This window comes from Episyrphus balteatus, chromosome 2 (genome assembly GCF_945859705.1).
Source record: "Episyrphus balteatus chromosome 2, idEpiBalt1.1, whole genome shotgun sequence".
NCBI classification, from domain to species: domain Eukaryota; kingdom Metazoa; phylum Arthropoda; class Insecta; order Diptera; family Syrphidae; genus Episyrphus; species Episyrphus balteatus.
Window position 1 is genome coordinate 61,646,525 of NC_079135.1, and position 22,681 is coordinate 61,669,205.

The 22,681-nt window shown below is 32.4% G+C and overlaps 1 protein-coding gene across 1 annotated transcript in view; it reads right to left on the reverse strand.

Moving 5' to 3' along the window:
• Window positions 1-22,332, reverse strand: part of LOC129912758 (pyruvate dehydrogenase E1 component subunit alpha, mitochondrial-like) — a 46,025-nt gene extending 23,693 nt beyond the window's left edge. The window contains exons 1-2 of the mRNA XM_055991156.1: window positions 22,144-22,332; window positions 22,028-22,090 (exon numbers count right to left, since the gene is read on the reverse strand). Coding sequence (XP_055847131.1) covers window positions 22,028-22,090; window positions 22,144-22,197 — 117 coding nt within the window. The 5' untranslated portion in view covers window positions 22,198-22,332. The remainder of the gene's footprint in view (window positions 1-22,027; window positions 22,091-22,143) is intronic.
• Window positions 22,333-22,681: the final 349 nt, after the last annotated feature.

Below are 22,681 nucleotides of genomic sequence, written 5' to 3' on the forward strand. Positions count from 1 at the left end.
CTCTTAAGTCTGAAGACATCAATCTTGACGATGCGATCAATAGAAATAAAGATATGAGTTGTCTATTAAGACTTTGTTTTGGAGACTGTATAAGACATCCATTTACTGTTAATTCATATAATTCTCATTTAAATGTTCAATATTCTAAATTAATACTTCGTGTTTAATCACTTTAAAATTATTTATGTTTGTAATCCTAATCATATATTTCATTGATTTAAAATTATTTCAAAAAAAATCATATAAAAGGCAGAGGTTGATTCAAAACAAATCACTCTTGTTTGATATTTCATTGAGCAAAGGTTGCCTAGCGCTAACGTTCTCAAAAAAGTATCACACTAGGGGGAGGGGCTTTAATTATAAGCCAACCTTGAATCGTTTAATTATTTTTTTATTATTTACGACGTTTTCTTTAAAGCACCTAAATATTTTACAAAAAGTAGTTCAACGCAGTTTATGGTTGCCAACTCATTTCATTTAACGTAATTTAAATTTCTCAATTATTTTATTAACAAAATTGTTTATATTTATATTTGAAAATACAACAAAACGCTTTTCATACATCTTTGTTGGTGATTCAATTTTCTTTTGCTTAATACCTTTGTTCGTTTATCTGTTCAACGTTTACTACGGTCTTCGGACAGTATAAGCGCCTCAGAATAAATAAACAAAGCTGCGATTTCTAGATTTGTGACAGATAATTTGAGAACTGATACTACACAATAGTGTGTAGTCACACCCACAAACATCAAGGACGAAAACCTGGTCTTACAACTTTTCTTTTTAATTTTTTGTTTGTTTTTTTTTTTTTTTTTTTTAATTCAGAACTCTCCAGAAATAAAGCTGATATGGTTAGTTTAAGGGGGGAAAACCCCTTGGATTTTTTTTATTTTTGCATTATTATTTTTTTCCCTAAAAGTTTCATTTATCAACCTATTTTTTTGGTCTTAGCCTTGAATGATGCCTCTAAAGACCCCAGATAGTCCCGAAACCCATGCGTTCCGAGCCTACCACAGTACAAAAACGAAAACTATAAACGCATTTTTCTCGAAACACATTTTTTTCCGCGCCGTGCAACGTAACTCAAAAACTAATGAAGTTATCGACTTGAAATTTAAAGCAAATTACTTCTTGAATCATTGGCCATTGCATGAACCTAAAAGTTGATTTTAATTTGTACAGTAAATATTTTTTTTAACCACTTCTTTGTAAGAAAAACACCTTTTTTTTCGTTTTTTTTTATTTCTAATTTTTAATTTTTCATTTTAAAAAAATAATTTTAGGTTCATGCAATGCGTATTAATATCATCTAACGGAAAAAAAATTCCCTTTTGATATAAGATGGTTTCTTGGACCTGGGTGTTGCACGGCGCAAACTAGAGGCGCCAACTTTGAAGGGCTCTAGAGCCGCCATTTTGTTATTTTTTGATTTGAAAAAATTTGTATCAATACTTAATAATGACAGTAATATCTTGTTCTTTTAAAAAGTTTAATAAGTGTTTTCAGTTTTTCATAAAAAATTATTGAAAAAGCTGTCGTCCAGAGGGTTTTCCCCCCTTAAAAAGCTTATAACTTGAGTTCTATTTGTCCCATCGCCAAGATTGAGGTATTCAGAGGAAATGACATAGCATCAGTCATTTTCATATTCAGAATGGGAATTTATGTTAATTTAGTCTACTCACATTAATTGAAAAACTCGCGATATTTAACCTCCCGAAACCCATACAATGCCGCGATTTAAAGCTGCCAGGCTATTAAATTCGTTATAAGAACGCATAAGGCTTTTAGTGAAATATCCTGGATTGTATCTGGTAAATCATATTGGAGAACCTATATCAATTAATATTAGGAATAAAATCCAAAAAAACCGGCTCCATCAAGCACACAAAATCAAGAAAAACTTTTTAAATAATTGTTGTTACTAGGTCTTAAACAGAAATAAACTTAAAATTCAAAAATAAATTTTTAATTCGTACCCATTTTTGACCTAAGCAAAAAAAAAAACACATTTTTTAGAGAATTTACCTGGTGCAGGTTTTCCTAAATATCATAAAATCTATGAGTTTTCTGGCAAACTTGTGAACATTTTTGTTCATTATTGTTTTCTTCATAAAAATAAATTTATAAAACACTATGTTTATAACACATTTATCGAAGAAAATCGGCCCCAAAGTCAAAATTTATCATGGGTAAGAAAAAAATAATTCAATTTAAAAATTAATATCTGAGCAACTAAAAAAGATTTTAATATTTTTTAAAGACAGGTACAAACAATAGCATTTCTTCTAAAAATCAAGACATTAGTGAAGTGTTTATCGTAAGTAATAACGGAGTTATTAACATTAACATGAGTAAAGGCATACCAAAGTAAGCGTTTTCTTAAATCATCGCTGAAGGGTAGCGCAACTTTGCAGATAGAGAGGTTACTGTAGAACTATTTTTTTCTTAGAAAATACCCAAGAATCATCCCTCAAAGTTTTCTTATCTCATCCCGGGACACCCTGTTTGTTTTGTAGAAAAACGGAATAACTTTTTGTCATCATGACAAAAAAATTACGCGATTAAAGTTTAATATTTCTTGTAAAGAATAAAGCCATACTTACATTTTTACAATGCGACAGAGGTATAAAAATAATTTATTGAAAACAATCATTTTCATGAAAAAAAAGTGAAAAAATCTAACTTTTTTTCTCCTAACATCATTAAAGCCATTTTTTTTATATTATAACCTATAATTAATTTTATACCATCTGAAAGCTAAAAATTTTCTGGTGGAACGCAAGAAAATGGCGTCACTTTTTCGTGGGTGCTGCCAGTGCTGCATTAGCCTCAAGGCAACCTAGGCAGCTGCCTAGGGGCCCCTCGCCCTGACAACGAACAAAATTTCTTGGAGTAGTACCTTCAATTAAAAACAGCATTACATTTGTATTTGTAAAAATAAGAAAAAAGAACAACAAAAAAAAAGAAGAATAAAAAAACGTTTGCAAATCATTAAAACATTAGCCCCGTTCCATTGGAGGTGGTTAGTCATGAGTAGATCTAGTACTATAAATAACACAATCTTCTACTCGAGGAGATAGGAATGTGTAGTTGTTGTACTAGATTTCTACTCACGAGTAAACTATCACCTTCAATATAACAGGGCTATTGTATATATGTATGTATGTGTTTATAATGAATTATGACTCCCATTTCATCCTGCAGGGCCCAACCCAGCGATGACAGATTGAGGGATTTTTTCCCGTTTTTTCGGGATTTTTGACTAGGGAAAAGGAAAAATCAACCCAGAAAATGGGAAAACAGTCAGCTCAAAATATATCACGTTTTAATACCAAAAGTTCTTTTTACAAAATCAAAATTCATCATATTTATATAACAATTTAAAAAAAAGTACTTCTTCCCATGTGCTTCAACCTTAATATTTAAACTGTAAATCTCTTCTTAAAAAAAAAATATTACTATTACTAGTCTATTCGAATATTATTCCAACGACATCGAACCACAGTTTAGTAACGAGATGGTGCCATTCAAGATCTTCATGTTGCAATTAGAGGATACGTCAGAAAAATCTGAGATTGTGCACGCAGAAAAGTTACTCAAATTGATATTAGATTTAATCAACTCAAGGAATTGGTTTGTATATCATTTTTTAGATAACTTTATTGTTAATAAATCTTAACTTTGTCATTTTTTGTTTATTTGAACAACAATGGAGCTATTCAATAAAAACGATACGAATCTCTTTTCCAAGATGGCGGCTGCTCCCGACCTCCTATCATCTAAACAAGTTAACTTTTATGATAAGGACAACCTGTGTTTAGCATGAAAAAAATATTGTAACGTGAAAAAAAGTGATTGCATGCCCATATTTTGACTAATTTGCCTGGGTTATAATAATAGAATCAAAATTAAAACTTTTTCGTATGATTTCTCTCTCCAGTTTTATAATGAAACCGTAATGCCGACTTATCACGAGTCGATTTTCGCCGTGCGGCGAAGCTTTTCGGCGTCAGTCGAGTCGTGTGAACGTAAGCCGCAAGCGACCAAAGTGGCAATCCCCATACTAGAGTCCTAGTCGACTTTAGCCATGAGACATATCATGTGGCTCAAATCAACTCGTGAAAAGTCGGCATATTAATATTTTCTAATAACTTATCGTTAATCGAAATTATCTGTGAAGCATCAAGTTGCTATAATTTTTTTGTTGAAATATCACTGCAATATTTATTATAGTTATTTCAAAACTTTTAGCTTACATTTATAAAATGACATGATAGGACACAGATTATAGCCGATTAGTCTTTAGTAAGTTACCTACACAAATTTCTAACTTAACTTAAAAAGAGATTATGATATTGAAAAACCATCGGAAAAGGGCCCAAGAATTACTGTGCCATGGACCCCATGATAAAAATTTGTAACAGGATGATTTTTGTTATACAATCTGTGAAAAGTCCTGAAAGTTCCTCAGTTCGCTAGGCCCGTTATAATTGAATTTTAACTCCAAAAGCACACAAAACACAATATTTCCCTTTAGCTTTAATTGTCTATTGGAATCCGTTCCAATGTATTTGTATATATTCATTGTTCGTATTTTGTAATTATATTAGCTGCGTTCCTTTGAGAATATTTATCTACTGCTTAGTACTTAAAGCTGCTTTGAACTAATTTTTCAAAAAGGCAAGAGTACGATAACTAAGGCGGTTAAAAATACACCAACAAAAAAACCAAATTTAATTTAACATTTTTTAAATATCAAATTTACTTTTTTTAAATATCAGCAAAAAATGCTCTTTAAAATGTGTTTTATGATATTTAAAATATTAAAACAATATTTTTATTATCAGGATGATATTTAAATATCACATTCTTGAAATTTTTTTTTGATATTTTAATATCAATTTTTCATATCAATTTCGCATTCCAAATTATTGAAAAATATTAAATACAAAACTCTTAATGTGTACTTTGTGTTTTTTCGAAGTAAAATGTATGATTTACTGATAAAATTTGATCGGCAATATTACTGCACATAGTTTGGGAGAAAATAACAAAACAATTATATTACCTGCTATAATAGAAAAAAATAATATCATCACTATTTTATAAAGAATATTCACTTTCAGTAATGTTTTGTTTGATTTTAAAGAAAAATGATATGATAATAATATCAAAATTGATATTTTAATTGTTAGACGACTTTTGTCACTCAAAAATGTTAATCTGATAGCTGTTATTATCAAATTTTTTTTGCAGTGTAGTAACGGAATTATGTGGAACAGTCATATACAAGCATTTTTTACTATGGGAGAGGGGTCTATCTCCCCCCCCCCCCATTTAGGAGGGATGGGCAATTTTCTAAAAAAGAACTAAAAATGATAAAAACAAATATTTTAAAACAACGGCAACACTTACAACTTTAAGATACCTTTTTCAAAAGCCAGAACTATACACTTATGTCGTTTTCTTTCACTCTATTAAGGAGTACTCTAAATTTTTACTCCTTTTTCTGGAGTGAAAGAACATAATTAGAGTAATTTATTTTTTTGTAATTGTGTGTGTGACAAGGCAAAAATTTTTAATTTCCTTGAAAAAATAGTGATAATAGCCCTAGGGAAAAATTTTATGAATTGAAAAAAAAAAAATAATATTCATAACATAGAAGCATAAAAAGCGTTCGTTGTCTGCTTCTACACGAAGACTCCAAGCGCAGAAATTATCTTCAAATTTCCTTTTGATTTTCGCTTCGGTGCGTCGCGCGCTTCTTCACGTCGTATTCTGTGTATCTTGTGCGTCTACGTTTTCGTGTGGAAGCAGACTATGTCAGTGGCGTACGTTGAGTTGCCGGGGCCCCGGGGTAAGACTAAATTTTGGGGCCCCTTAGTTACAAAAAAAAAATTACGTATACGCCATACTTTTTTTTTTGTATGGCTTATTTTTTATTTTTAGGTTTATTTTAATGTTTTAATATGTTCGTAATGCACTTTGCTATACTAACTTAAAATGTCTCTCATAAAAGTAGTAAACACTTGTACTAGGGGCCCCCAAAACTAAATATTTAGAGACCCCTAAAATAAATTTTTTTTTAGCTTAGAATTGATAGTTCTTGGGGCCTCTGTTCTGAAGTAATAAATACGTATTTTATTTTCCATCATCAGACATAATTTTTTTTATTTTGGGCCCCCTGAAAAATTATTTTTTGAGCCTCAAAACTAAGTGCTTAGAGGCCAATAAAATATAATATATATTTTTTGGAGCCAAGAATTAATAGGTATTGGGGCCTCTGTTCTGAAGTAATATTCGGAATGCCACCAATAACGTTATGTTTTTATTTTGGGCCCTGATGTATTTATGTTTGGGCCCTGATGTATTTATGTTTGGGCCCCTGAATTTATATTTAATTTTCCATTTGATTGTTTTGAACCACTTTTGAGGATCCTCAAATAATATTTTTTTGCTTTTTTGGGGCCCCTAATGTATTATTTGTGTTGGCAAAGATTTTCAAGTAATATTTTTTGGGGCCCTAAGATAAAATTATAATTTTTCTTTTAAAAAAGCAGTTTATTTTTTCTCACTTTTTTTAAAATCAATAAACATATGTATATTGTGTGGCTACCAATGCATTATACATTACACTGAATAACATAATTTGTCTCCCTGGTTACTTCGTAACTCAATTTATGCTAACAGTTTCCTTCTCTGCATTGTCTCCAGTGGGGGCCCTGGGGTCGGTCGGGGGCCCCGGGGCACCGCCCCGCTTGCCCCAAGGGAGTGTACGCCCCTGGACTATGTATTTTAATTTAAAAAAAAAAAAAAACACCAAAATATACAACAAAAAAAAAAAACAACTCCAGTAGGGTCTATGTGCAACGAAAACTTTTGAATAAATTAAAAACGTTACTTACACGCAAATAATACACAACCGACGAAGCAGACTCCACGACCGACGAAATAAAATAAAGCAGAACAGCAAAAAAAGAACAAGATCAAAGAGAAACGTCAAAAAGAGTCACAAAATTTTTTACCGGAGACTCACGGTAGAAAATCTTCCTTCCCTTTTTTTCGAACGTTATTTCTCCCTTGCTCTTATGTGCGTCTCACACTTTGCGTCTTCGTGTAGAAGCGGACTTAGTTTTACTTTTAGTATATTTTTCATTATATTTCTGATCGGTTTTTTTCAGCCTAATTGATATGTCTGCTTTTACATTAAGACGCAAGGCGCAGAAATTATCTACGAATTTCCTTTTGATTTTCCCTTCGGTAAGTCGCGCGCTTCTACACGTAGTAATTTTTATAAGACGCAAATTTGACAGCTATTTTTTTTATTTTATCTTGTTCTCGTTTTCGTATCTATTTTTATTTAAAAAAAAGCACCAAAATATACAAAAAACAACATCAGGGGGCTCTATGTGCAACAAAAACATTTAAATAAATTAATAAAAGTTAGTATACACCCAAATAATATACATCCGACGAAGCGAACTCTGCCACCGACGAAATCAATTAAAGCAAAACAGCAAAAAAAAGAACAAGATCAAAGAGAGACGTCAAAATGAGTCTCAAAATTTTCGACGGGAGACTCACAGGGTAAAAAATCTTCCATCCCTCTTTTTCGAACTTTCTTTCTCCCTTACTCTTCATTGAATCTTGACTCTTGCGTCTTCATGTAAAAGCAGACTATACACCCATAGTTTGATCATTGTAAAATAAAAATATCCCATCATCGCAGAAAAAAAATGGGATTTTTTTTTTATCTGGCACAGGATTTTTTTTTATTGATAAAGAACACTGGCTGTTTTATTCGGTTTTCAATTTCATTTGGAAAAAGTGAAGAATTAACGAAATGATGGAAGAAATATATATGGCGGAATATAATATAATATATATATTCATAATATTCATATATATATTCATAATGGTTGTTCTTGTTAATAACAAAAGAATTTTAAAGAAAAACTTTTCGCATTTTTCTCTTTTCAAACAAATTTTTAAAATGTCAAACTTCAAATTCATAAGTGTGTGTGCAAATCGGTGTAAATCTGACTAAAAATGTGGAGTAAATCCGGGGTACTCCGTAGTACTAAAATTACTCCGGAGTAATTTTTTTTTTACACTTTTGTGGCGTCAAAGAACACAAAACCTTCAAAAGTGCAAAAATAATGTCGTTTTCTTTCACTCTATTAAGGAGTACTCTAAATTTTTAATCCTTTTTCTGGAGTGAAAGAACATAATGAGAGTAATTTTTTTTTTGTAATTGTGTGTGTGACAAGGCTAAAATGGATAATTTCCTTGAAAAAAATAGTGATAGGGAAAACATTTTATGAATCGAAAAAAAAATAATATTCAAAAAAATATGAAGCATAATAATATCGTTGGTGTAGAAGCGGACTTAGTTTTACTTTTGGTATATTTTTCATTATGCTTCTGATCGGTTTTTCACCCTAATGTACACACACCCTTAGTTCGATTTTATAAATTGTAAAATAAAAATATCCCATCAACGCAGAAAAAAATGGGATTTTTTTGTTATATGGCACAGGATTTTTTTTTATTGATGAAGAACACTGGCTGAAAATTTTTTTTATTCGGTTTTCAATTTCATTTTGGAAAAAGCGAAGAATTAACGAAAAAATGGAAGAAATATATATGGCGGAATATAATACAGTAGAAAATATATTTATAAGGGTTGTTTTTGTTAATAACAAAAGAGTTTAAAAAAAAAAAACTTTTCGCATTTTTCACGTTTCAAACAAAATTTTAAAATGTCAAACTTCAAATTCATAAGTGTGTGTGCAAATCGGTGTAAATCTGACTAAAAATGTGGAGTAAATCCGGGGTACTCCGTAGTACTAAAATTACTCCGGAGTAATTTTTTTTTTACACTTTTGTGGCGTCAAAGAACACAAAACCTTCAAAAGTGCAAAAATAAGTACTAAAAGGGTACTCTCATTGGAGTGAAAGAAAACGACATAAGTACTAAAAGGGTACTCTCATTGGAGTGAAAGAAAACGACATTAATTTTAAATTTCAAATCAAGTAATTTCAATCAATAGCACGGTGCGACACTGAAAATACACCCGAAAAATTACATAGTGTAGGCTGTTCGTATGGTCGAATAATGTAGGACTGCCAGACGTCCCGATTTCGCCGGGACAGTCCCGACTAGAGTGACCGCAACTCCCATAGAAAAAATTGTATGTCGAATTTTTTTCGGGGGAACCCCATAAAATGTTCCGTTTTTGCAGATTTTTAGATAGCCAAAATTTCGATAAGTCTAAATGGTGCCGACACTCGCTCAAAGTATTAAAAATTTCTGTTTTTTCACTGTTTTTCGAAGAAAATTAGCTCTAGCTCCCAAACAGATGGGATTATTTTTATGTATACAATTAAAGGTAGTGTTGTTACACATAACTCAGATGCTAAACTTGTTTAGTTTACTAATAAAAAGAAATATTGTCATCAATTTAAATTTTCAGTACTTACCTCAAAAAGAGCTAAAGTGCAAACTCGAATTAAAATGAAACTTTATATGTTATAGAAAGGTATCTAATCGAAATGCTTCTCGTATAACATATAAGTACCTGGGTGACCGAGCTTTGCTCGGTATCCTTAAATGTTATAACTTTCAGTGAAAAAATTCAAATGTAAACAGCAATTTTTTGGAGTGGGTTTGAGTTTGCAATGACCAGTTTTTTCGCGGGTTACAAAACACCACATTCCCACTTTATAATCCAGTTTATTTAAGTTTGAATATACGATCAGCAATGAATAGAAGGGTTACAGGAATCTGCATTATCGAAAATGCTTACAGCAATGAGATCTCTTTTTGTTCAAACTTTAGTTTTCGGGTCAGAAAGTTTTGGATGGTGAATATAAAGTTATGCTTTTTTTCAAGTTTAGCCTTGTATGAAGAAATACTATTTTTATCCCTGTTTTTTTTCTGTATCAGTGGATGCTTTACTCCTTTCTTTTTTTTACTTAGGTATACAGGGTGTACCAAAAGTAATAGATCAAACGAAATATGCTGATTGGGGAACTTAAGGGCTCTCAGAATTTGGAACCTTGTTCATCCCGAATCCTTACGGGTTTCGATTAAATGCAATTCTTGTGAAATTTCGAAAAATCCCTACTTGGCAACAATATTCTGCTTCCTGCGGCCATTAATCAATAATCGCAAAATATTATTATTTTAATTCAAGAAAACAGGGTTTTTCAGAACAAAAAACAACCAACTGAAAAACCCTGTTTTGTTGAATTCAATGTGTAATATTTTGCGATCTAACTGCAACTTTGGAAACTTTTATACTTTTTTGAAAACTACAATAAGAGGGCAACTTTTTAAAATAATAAACCATTCTCACACCGAAAAATTTTTTTTGCGGTGTTGGTCGCAAATAAAAGTTAGAAATAGATTTTTTTATAAAACTTGAAACTGTTAGTTAATTTGCAGCGAAATGGCTTATGGAATAAAAAATATTTTGATTAATTAATTGTTCCTAATTATTTGACAATGTCGTAAAAGAATTTTAAAAAACAAAAATCAATAATGGGCGCAAGAAGCAGAGTACTGTTGCCAAGTAGGGATTTTTCATTTTTCGAAATTTTACAAGAATTGCATTAAATCGAAAACCGTAAGGATTTGGGATGAACAAGTTACCAAATTATGAGAGCCCTTAAGTTCACCAATTAGCATATTTCGTTTGATCCATTACTTTTGGGACACCCTGTATATTATAAGATTGACATTAGGTCAACGGTGTTGCTTTTTGTGAGTTATTTTATTCTTATACGTTAACAATAGTCGCATTAAAATGAAAAAAAAAACGTAAAACAAAGATAATTAGTGATACCAAATTAACAAATTACTTAAAAGTTTCAATACATGATCAAAAAAGTCATGATCTAAAAAATTTTGTTTAGTTATTGTAACAAAAAGAAAAAGAACAATGCGTAACACATGGAACCATCCCTCAAAAATTTATTGAAATCGTTGAATCTGTCTTCGCTAAAAAAAAAACTAATATAAGAGAAAATACTTCCAAAATGTTGTATTTACCTAGAAGACCAAACCCTCAAAATTTCATCGAAATCTTTAAAGTTGTTACCAAAAAAAAATTCTATGTTTAAAAAGTGGGCTTGGCAGTGGGCGGATTTTTCCAAAAAAAAACTTCCAAAACTTTTTACTTTCTTAGATAAACAAACCCTGAAAATTTCATCGAAATCGTTAGAGCCGTTCCCGAAAAAACTTATATGTTAAAAAAGTGGGCGTGGCAGTGGGCGGATTTTTCCAAAAATACTTCCAAAACTTTTTAATCGCTTATACAAACAAACCCTGAAAATTTCATCGAAATCGTTAGAGCCGTTTCCGAAAAAACTTATATGTTAAAAAAGTGGGCGTGGCAGTGGGCGGATTTTTCAAAAAAAAAATTCCAAAACTTTTTACTCGCTTATATAAACAAACCCTGAAAATTTCACCGAAATCGTTAGAGCCGTTCCCGAAAAAACTTATATGTTAAAAAAGTGGGCGTGGCAGTGGGCGGATTTTTCCAAAAATACTTCCAAAACTTTTTACTCGCTTAGATGAACAAACCCTGAAAATTTCATCGAAATCGTTAGAGCCGTTTCCGAGATCCCAATTTTATATATATTTATATATATATATATATATATATAAACAATTTTAGCTCGTTTAAAGTTATAAGATAATATATAATAATTTTATCAACAATAGAAGCACAGAGTAAAATTGACTGAAACAAAAAAACAAAAAGGGCACCCATTGGGGGTTGAACCTGCTATGTTTTTTTAATAAAAAAAAAATAAAATGCAGTTGTAAAATACATATTTGTTGTTTTTTCATTCATTATATTAGTTAACTTCTGAGCTAGGTAATTGCTGATATATTTAATTGGGATAGAAAGTAAAAAAATAAAGTTTAAAAGGTGGTTTCTTATTGTAACCACCGGAAAACAAAGGGTTAAAATAAAATGTATATGTATAATAATATTAGAATTTTAAGTGTTTTCCACATATATTTTGAATGTTCCACATTTCGATCTCGCATTGAAATCTGTTAAGGCCAACAGCTTAGGTTTTCTAAAATTTCGCCATTTCTTTAAAACAATATATTTTTAATGCAGACTTAAAGTAAAAAATAAAATTAAATAAAAATGACTTAAATCTTGCATTAAAAATAATGAAAAATGAGTTATCTTTTCAGGAACTAGGAGCAAAAGAACAGAAATATTGCTCTGAATGCACCAGCTCACAATTAAATCCATGAGCGTCTGACACATATTGTGCGGCACACTTGTCAGCGTCTGTACCCTGTGGGGCGGCTGAATATAAACTATGGATAGAAGTAACTGACCTATTTATGGTACGAAAACAAAGTTAAAAAAATTATGGCAATGAACAAAACGACTAGATTAAATACCCCAGGTGGCAATCCAGTTAAACTGGTAAATCCACTCTCTTTAGAGGTCGGTCCTATGGATTCTGGGGAGGACCAATTATTGCTTATAAATATTGAGAGACGGAGTTCAAAGATGCAAAGAACTCCTCCAAACAAATTTACTTCAGGGGTTACATCATCGACAACCCCAAACAATACTATTGATGTTAAACACATCAGCGAAAAAGGGACCAAGAAAAATGAAGAGATCGACATTACAGATCAACAGAATTCCATCGAAAACAAAGAGATAGATCAATCAAAATCAAAGAACTACTTTGAAGAATGGCAAATGGAAACAGCGACAAGAAAACAACTTGAAGTTCTAGTTCAAAGTCTTCAGCTGCAAGTGAAAAAACTCGAAGATAAAGTTCCTTACTTGACAAGAAAGATTCAGAGTCCACGCTTCAGTTAAGTCCAAAATATATTGAGCGTGAATATCAAACTGATGAAGAAGAGCTCTTGTTTGGAACTGAAAAAAAGAAAAATAAACGTATCACAAAGAAACGTAAACCAAACGGGAGTCCTGAGATTTGTTTAAGAAATCAGAAAAGCTCGAAAACCGAAAATAATAAAGAATTGTTTACAGAAACTAATGAAACGAATAATGTGGTAGCTGTTGTTAAATCAAATTCTCACGCTAAAGGCAGCAAAAAAATTACACCACCACCAATTATGATCTCAGGATTTCCAATTTTTGGAGACCTTAAGAAAATAATAGAAAATTGTACTAAAAAAGCTTGTAAATACACATCGTACAACAAAGACAACTGGAAAGTCACAGTCGAAGAAGCCGACGAGTATAGATCTGTCACTGAAGAACTGAGCAAACACCAAATTCAAAGGCACTCATATGAGAACAAAGCTACAAGGCCAATAAAAGTAGTAGCCAGAGGTCTTCATTCCTCGTGCTCTCCCGTGGAAATAGTGGAAGATCTTGTACAAAAAGGCTTCCAAGCCCTTGATGCAGTCAATCTATTTAAAAATGAGACAATTAAAAACTCCTCTGGAGAATCCACGTCAAGTAAAAGGTTATTACCTTTATTCATGCTAACTTTTGACAGTAAACAAAGTGTCGAGGAGATTTATAAAGTAAGATCAATCTTGGGCATAGCTGTTAAAATTGAACCACTCCGAAAATCTAAAGTTGTTCCGCAGTGCAAACGTTGCCAAGCTTTTGGTCATACCCAAAAATACTGCAACCGCGAGTTTGCTTGTGTAAAGTGCGAAGGAAAACATGCAACTAAAAATTGTCCGATGAGCAAAGATCAGAAAGCAAAATGTGTGAACTGTCAGGGTAATCACCCGGCAAGCTATAGAGGCTGCCCAGTTGCCAAAAAATTCCAAGAGTTCAGAAGCAAAAATACATCTGCTAGAGACAAACCCAGAAAAACAGTAAATACCGATTTAACTGCTGAAAACAATACTAAGAATGAACCGCCCAAAAAAATTGTTCAAAGTAAAAGCGATGAAAATAAAGCCTATTCTCAGATTCTAAAAAATGTGCGGAAGAATGAAGAGACTTCCATAAAAGAAATGCTACAACTCATTCTCCAAAGAATTGATAAACAGGATTTGAATATCAAACAGTTAAGCGAAAAAGTCGCTTTTAAAAAAAAATGATGGTGAGAACACTAAAAATCGCTACATGGAATGCAAACGGTCTTTTACAACACTTATCCGAATTAAAAATCTTTTTAGATCTAGAACATATAGATATTTGCCTGGTGTCCGGGACTCATTTCTCCAATGGGCAAAGTCTAGATAATGTAATAGAACACTATTCATGTTACCACGCTCCACATCCAGCTGACAAGGCAAGAGGTGGATCGGCGATTCTTATAAAAGAAAGCTTAAAACATTATGAAGAAACCAAGCTTACTAATGAAAATATGCAAGTAACAACTATTAGTATTGGTATGAAAAAGAAAGAGTTTAAGATAGCAGCTATATACTATGCAGCTGCATGCATATTCTGAAAATGAAAAACCATGTGTGGGTTTGTGTGTGTGCTGGGATAGTGATGGGACTTCTTAACTAGTTTTATTTTTGAATTCGGTACACAAGCACAACATCAGGTGTGTTTTTTTGAGTTTGAACCCCTTGAAAACAATATAAAGCCGCGACTTAAAACTGCCAGACATTTAAATTCGTTTTTATAACCCATAAGGCTATAAAACTGCATATGTACTCTCATTTTGGTTATACAGTAGGTGGCCACATGATTATGACCGATGAAAATGTTCAATTGTCACTAATTCTTAAACTTTAAAGCTAAAAACTAATTTTTATTTAAGTTTTTCTGTGCAGCACTGTATAAAACATTATGACACTACGATTTTTTTTAATAGACAAAGTCAAAAAAAATCGATGACGATTTTTTCAATATTTCGTGTGTTTTCCTTTTGTTGCAAAATGCCTTTATTCTTTCGGGAACTCTGTTTTTACCTGAATGAGTTGTTGTCCCATGCTTTTAATGATTCAGCCACTAAGCTTTTCCAACAGCTGGTAAAAGGTTTTCTGCAGCAAGAGCGTTATTTGTGGAATTCATCCCCGGAAAATTACCAAGCCTGTTTATTCTTTAATTTTTCTTATTTAGGAAGGACGTGACACTTTTAGCGTTACAGTAGAAAGCCGTAATAATAATAACTGTACAGAAAAAATAAAATTAAATTAGTTTTTAACTTAACAAATTTGTCAAAATTTTCATCGGTCATAATCATGTGGCCATATACTGTACTTCCACCCCCAAAAATTTGCTGTCAACTTCTTAAATGGTTTATTTCTTTTTTATGTTTGTTACCTGAGTTTTCAAAGTCGGTGAGCAAAATTTCTCCGAAACGGCTGGAGTGATCGACTTGAAATTTTTACACAATTTTTTTAGATACTTTTGCCAGGTAAGGTTTTTGACAATAATTCGATTTTTTAAGGCACTTTAAAGTGTAAATTTTGTCAAAAATAAAGATTTTGATTATTCCTTCGTTCATTACCTGCATTCGTCTATCCTGGAAATGAATCTTTTGGTTTTTTTAAATTTTAGGTGATTTGGATCAGAAATATCTTGCTCACCGCCAAACACCTTTTTTTGGAGTTCGTCTAGGAGATCTACTACAAATACATCGGAACCCAATATTTTTTTTAAATACAAAGCGAATTCTTTTAATACATTAAATTTACTATATGTACATGTACATGTATTCTTTATGTTTATATAATTAAATGCCTCTTCACAAAAAATCCATAGAAAAGAAAGTTTTTTCGCACTTACAACTAGATATAAGCCCTTAAGTCTAATTCTTGTTTTCATGAAACCTCAATATCGTCGGCCTCATAAGGAAACCTTGTAACTCCCAAAATCAAAATTTTACAGGAGAGACGAAAGAGTAGGGAGACTACAGAGTAGTTGGGGAGTAACGTGCTGTGCAAAATTTGAATTTAGGTCTATTTAGAGTTTTAGGAACGATTTCAAATTTTCTGGGTTGCTCGGCTGACATATTTTCTAAAAAATGGCATTCAAAAGTCATTTTCGATAAAAAGTGGAGTTACGAGGTTTCCTTATAGTCCAGTAAATAAAGGAGTTTTACCCTACAAAAGGTCCGGTAGTTCTAAATTTTTGATATGTTGTTAGGTATGGTTAGTAGATAAAAAAACCAAATTTCCACAACCACGCCCCCTCCCTTCAGCATCACCGAAAAACGATAAAAATCTGGCACTTTTTTCACTTTTATGCCCATAACTTTCTTCTGGTGCATTTTATTGAAAAAAAGTTGTTGGTTGGACTTGTAGAAAACATAATTTCCTACGAAAATGACCTTGGTAGTATTTTTATACAACCAAAAACAACGAAGTTTATGAAGCTTCCAAAAACATAAAATTTTGGATTTTGCAATATTTTCAGTTTCTTGTCACTTAACAGTGCTATAACTCTTTAACAATTGACTTTTACGCAAAAGTCTTCATAATCAATCTTATAGACAATTTAATTACCCAAAATAAAATGTAAACCACTTTGATTTTGTGAATCAAATAACCGAGTTAGGGCTAAAATAGTAAAAAAGTATTTTTGATAGTTTTCGATACTTTTTGAATTATCAATTAAATGAAGGATTTGTATCCCACAAAAGGTCGGGTGGTTCTTATTTTATATTTAATCAGGTTTTAATGGTAGATTGAAAAAAAATTCATAGCCACGCCCCCTCCGCCCCCTTAACCATACTCCAAAAACCAATTCTGCATTTTTTCAGTTTTATGCCCATATCTTCCTTCTGGTCATTTAAATGTGAAAAATTAATGTGCAAAATTGTAGAACACAAAATTTTCTACAACTTGCACATCCTATCCACCAAACTAAGAATTTTTCAAAAAAGTTACAATTTGCAATTTTCTTTATTTTCAGTTTCTTACCTGTTTACAGCGCTATAACTTCCTAATTTTTAATTTTTATCCAAAAATCCTTTTTCAGGGAATTCATTTTCATGAATACAACTTTTATCTTTTGATAAGAACCAGGTAATAGTAAGTATTTTTATTTAATAAAAGTCATATTTCTTAATAACCTAGTTTAATATCTCATGCGCTTATAAAGTGGTGGGCTATGAGTGGACGAAGGTAAAAGGATTGGGGTATGAGGGGCAGGGGTAGCAGGTGGGGAAATATAGGAGTAATAGGTGGAGTTGAAGATGGTGAATTATGAGAAAAGTTGGCTTCGTTGAATTTTTCTTCAAATTGATCGATGATATCTGATCTTCTTCGTCGTCATCTTCATAAAAAATTCATGTGGACGATTTTGACAGGATTTTCCACAGCAAAACTTACAGAATGTGAACATTTAAGTCCCTCTTTCCTGCATCTGCCAGCTCCCATGCATCTAGACACATAGGTATTTGCATGAAACAGCTTTCATCAATTTTTGGGGAGCAGGATCTTGCACAGTTTTAATGGGTTGCAATACGTGGCATCCTCTCGTCTAGCCCCATTCCAGAGGATTTTTCTCAATACCCATCCACGCCATGATCTGGTGATAAGTAAGGAGGAAATGAAAGTGTGCTGCATCTGTTGTAGGCGGTAGTTTGCACAAATTAAATTTTGTTGAACTGGTCATAAATTTGAAATATCGAAGAGAGCTTAGAGATTGACCACTGTCCTCTCCATAAAAAGCCAACAAGATATGTTCTTCCCCCTCCGATATTTTCTGAACTCTGGTATTTGGGTCCTTAATTTCTCTGCAGCTCTGCAGTGCAGAGGGGTTTTTGAAACATTTTGCAAAATTTGTTTTTTTCCAAAACCAAAGATGTTTGAGGTGGTTGCACATTCACTTATGGCATGAATGAGTAAGACGTTCTCCATAGAATTGAATGTGAAAAATGAGAATTCATCAGAAAAATTGATCCTCCCACGTTTTCGAAGGTACACGTTCTCGGCCCTAGGTATAGTAAGTCGATGTCTTCCTCAAAAATCTTTGAAGCTCTATGGTACCTGCTTTAGATACTAATTCTGGCGCAACTGGAAGAAAGTATCCGTACGTTTGAGTTGAATCAGGGGTGGTTGTGGTTGCATAACAGTAGAAGATTCAAGTAGCTGCGCCTCGTGGTGATTTGATGTAAAGCCAAGGGATGTAATCATATCAATGAGAAGCTTAGGACCTTCCTATACATACACTTATTCCCGTTAGAAGGGGGGAAAGTAAGGATCGGGGGCGAGCAGCAGCTATAACAGCATGGGATAAGGCCAAACATTTCCTTTTCCATTTATCCAAAGGTCCACTCTTATTCTTCAGTATTACAGTTTCAAAAAAAAAAAGGATGGGTGCTCATCTGTATTGTAAACTTTAGACAGAATGATTTCCAAAACTGTGCCTGCAGCTGCTTTGACTACTCTCAACCTTTTAACCTTCTCACTACTTCTTAGGCAAACAGGATTTGACTGGTCTATTATCAATTTTATAATCACCCGTATTGTGATTTACAACTGTCAATCGATTGTTGATATATACTGAAATATGGGATTTTTAAACCAAAATTATAGGAAAACTGGTCAACTGGAATTTTCTAATTAGATTTCTTTATAACGACTAGGACCATTCTCTGCTTTCAAAACTTTTTTTAATTAAGTAATAAGATATTAAATTTTAATTTGTATCAACTATCGATTGATAGTTGTATATTAAGGTGGTCCTTATTTTACTCTTTTTCGAAAATTGAGTGCGACGCCCCCAAGATTGGTTCCAAATCAGGAAAAAAATACACTATTTCTTTCAAATTTTTATCTCTGACCCTTCCGAGGCGATATTCTGTGCCCAGTGTTGGGTAAATGGCGGATTTTTGATATAAACTTCTTAATGAAATATGGTCAGGAAGGGTTAGGAATACAAATTTGAAAAAATTAGGGCTTTTTTTTCCTGATTTGGAACCATTCTAGGGGGCGTCCCCAATTTTTTGTTCCTAAGGACCACCCTATTCTATGTAGCAATAAGGCTGAACGTCCTTCAATCGTTCTTGTCAACTCATCAACTCATGTATGAAACTTCATAAAACTGAAAAAATGCAGAATTGGTTTTTGGAGTATGGTTAAGGGGGCGGAGGGGGCGTGGCTATGATTTTTTTTTTCAATCTACCATTAAAACCTGATTATAAAATAAGAACCACCCGACCTTTTGCGGGATACAAATCCTTCATTTAATGGATAATTCGAAAAGTATCGAAAACTATCAAAAATACTTTTTTACTATTTTAGCCCTAACTCGGTTATTTGATTCACAAAATCAGGTGGTTTACATTTTATTTTGGGTAATTAAATTGTCTATAAGATTGATTATGAAGACTTTTGCGTAAAAGTCAATTGTTAAAGAGTTATAGCACTGTTAAGTGACAAGAAACTGAAAATATTGCAAAATCCAAAATTTTATGTTTTTGGAAGCTTCATAACTTCGTTGTTTTTGGTTGTATAAAAATACTACCAAGGTCATTTTCGTAGGAAATTATGTTTTTTACAAGTCCAACCAACAACTTTTTTTCAATAAAATGCACCAGAAGAAAGTTATGGGCATAAAAGTGAAAAAAGTGCCAGATTTTTATCGTTTTTCGGTGATGCTGAAGGGAGGGGGTGTGGTTGTGGAAATTTGGTTTTTTTATCTACTAACCATACCTAACAACATATCAAAAATTTAGAACTACCGGACCTTTTGTAGGGTAACCCCCTTTTTTTAGCTTCATTTATTGGACTTTTATGAGACCGACGATATGTTTTACATAAACTTTGCTTATTTCTTTCATTTCAACTGAATTAATAAAATAATAAACGCTCAACTATTTTCGATTTTTTAAGATTTTTATATTAGTCTAAGAGCCCACAGCAAATTTTGGGAGTGGAAGTATAACCAAAATGTGAGTATGCAATTTTGTAGCCTTATGCGTTCAAAAACGAATTCAAAAGTCTGGCAGCTTTAAATCGCGGCCTTATATTGTTTTCAGGGGGTTGAAAAATATTAGTTTTCCAATTCATATAAGTAGGCTTAATTCACACTATTTCAAATTGTATATACAGGAACTGATACTCTGGCGTTTCCCCTAAGCCTGAAGACATCAATATTGACGATGCGATCAATAGAACATAAGATATAAGCCTTTTAAGCGGCTTTGTTTTGGAGACTTTTCTGTTTAATTTTTTGTTTGTTATTTTGAATTCAAAACTCTCCAAGAAGAGAACTGATATGGTAAGTTAAAAAACCGTATATCTTGGTTTCTATTTGTCGCTTAACCAATATTGGGGTATTGAGGCATAGGGGAAATGACAGAGCACCAGTCATTTTATTCAGAATGTGAAATAATAACTATGATATGTTAAAAAAGTTTTCTTTAAATGTTTTGTTTTTGACATTGTCGTTTACAGATGAGATTAAAAAGTAATATTTATTGAAGACTGAAATCAATTGACTTAAAGTTTAGTTTGTTCTGCTTAAAATCGGACATAAAGGCAACTGGGCGATTCCATTATCGCGGGTGCAACATTTTTACGCATTCGGAGCTTATTTACAAACAAATACAAAGATATTTTAATTAAACTATAACATGAGAGGGTACATTTAATGCTGTTTAATTTTTAATTAAGCTGTAAAATTTTAATTAAATAAGTAAATCGTCGCTAGGAAAGGTGCAAAGTGCTATCGCGGGTGCAACAAAATCAGCCCTGCGTTTTTAGACCTAAGTACAAAAACATAAAAGTCTTTTAATTTTCAAACACTTTTGATTTTTTACTTACATATGTCGAATGACGTTAAATCAATAATCTTAAAACATAAAAAATAAACAAGAAAAAGAATACAATGAAAAAATACAAAGAGGAATTTAAATTCGAAGCTAAGCAACCGAAAGTAAGTAACGGTAAGGAATACACCAACAAAACATTATTTTCTTGTATACAAATAAATACCTTACATGTGGCGCCACATGTCTAACAAGTAAGTTTAACCACAAGCTTTTGGTAATGGAAATTTTAAACCTATATCACCTGCCATGATTAGCGGTTTTTAACGACTCTTTTGCATTAAAGCCTGCCCAAGCGCAAAGAAACAAATGTTTCTGTTAAATTTAGACTCATTTTTGCTTGTTTTTATTAAATACAGTTATTTTCCTTGTTATTATTACAAAAAAAATTACAAATTTAGAAATTTTGGCGAAGATCGTCCCTAGCGGAATGGCCCAACTGTCTTCTTATGCTATTTTGACTATACCTGAAATTTAGACGACACAGTGTTGATGAACATATTATTGAACCATTGATTAATTTGACAATAAAACAAAGCTGAAGATATTTTCTATGTTGTAAAAGTGAAGGGAGATTTATAAGAGTCTGTGAGAATAGGGTGGGTGTATGGATCTTTGGGACCATCGAAGAAAACGAAGGCAAAAACGCAAAAACCTCCTGTGTATACCTTTGAGTCTATTTATATGAACAAAATAGTAAGGAGCCCATATTACGCAGCCGTATTCAAGTACAGGTCTAACAAAAAAAATATGAAGAAGCTTGAGGACATAGGGATCACGGAAATCACGAGGAAATCGTTTGATAAAACCTAGAATTGTATTAGCTTTTTTGACTATAAAGTTATAATGGGCAGTAAACGTCAACTTAGTGCCCAGAATAACTCATAAATCAGAGAACTCGGAAAGCTTACAGAGAGAAGAAGAATCTAATATATAATTATAAGTTATAATTGTTTTTTTGCGTGTAAAAAACATAGTTTTACATTTGTCATTATTAAAAAAAAGTCTGTTTAAATTGCACCATTCCCTAAATCTATGTAGATGTTCCTAAAGCTGTGAGTAGTCATTAATTGAGTTAATAATTTTGAAAATTTTAATGCATCAGCGTAATTAAAACAGACGAGTTTGTATGGAATTTTTCGTTTGGCATGGCATCAGCGGTCTACTAGGCTTTACGCAACACAAGTTGACGAGACATGAAATTATCACATATTTACTTTACAAGACACAATTTAAACACTCAGAATTTAAAATAGTACCTAGACTATTATTGATGAATTCTTAAAATTAATTTAGTGTACAACTTTCTTACTTTAACTTCCACCGTAGCCTCGGTTGCATAATTGTTCGCTTGGTTTATAACGGCAGCCCTAGACTAAGAAAAAAATAATTATTAGAGCATATTTAAAATTTCTTTTTCCTACGCACTGGTTTTAGGTTCCGTAGAATTATTGGTAATTCAGTGCTTATAACGCGGTACATATTTAATTGAGTTATATTTAATCAAGTTATTCTAAGTTGATTCGGATCACTTTACTGTTAAAGAAATGATTGCTTTGAAGAAGTATTACAGAGGCTATCGAAAACCTTGCTGTCAATGTCAAATCATTAATACGTACACACAGTCCTGGAGTATATATACCATAAACAAAAAATACCAAGACTGGAAACTTTCGTACGTCTTTCCCCCAAAACTCTGTTGTGTACAGTGTTGTCTGTATTTATATATGTGAAAGCCGCCACGTTGGTAAATGACGTTAACACGCACACATTTATAGATTCACGACATTCACCACACGTCGGATACGAAAAAACGATAAGTTCACGACATTCACCACACCTCGCAGCTTGTAGGCAAACGCATAAACAAAAAATACCAAGACTGGAAACTCGGTGGTCAACTGACGTTTGCCTACAAGCTGCGAGGTGTGGTGAATGTCGTGAACTTATCGTTGTGTTCGTGTCC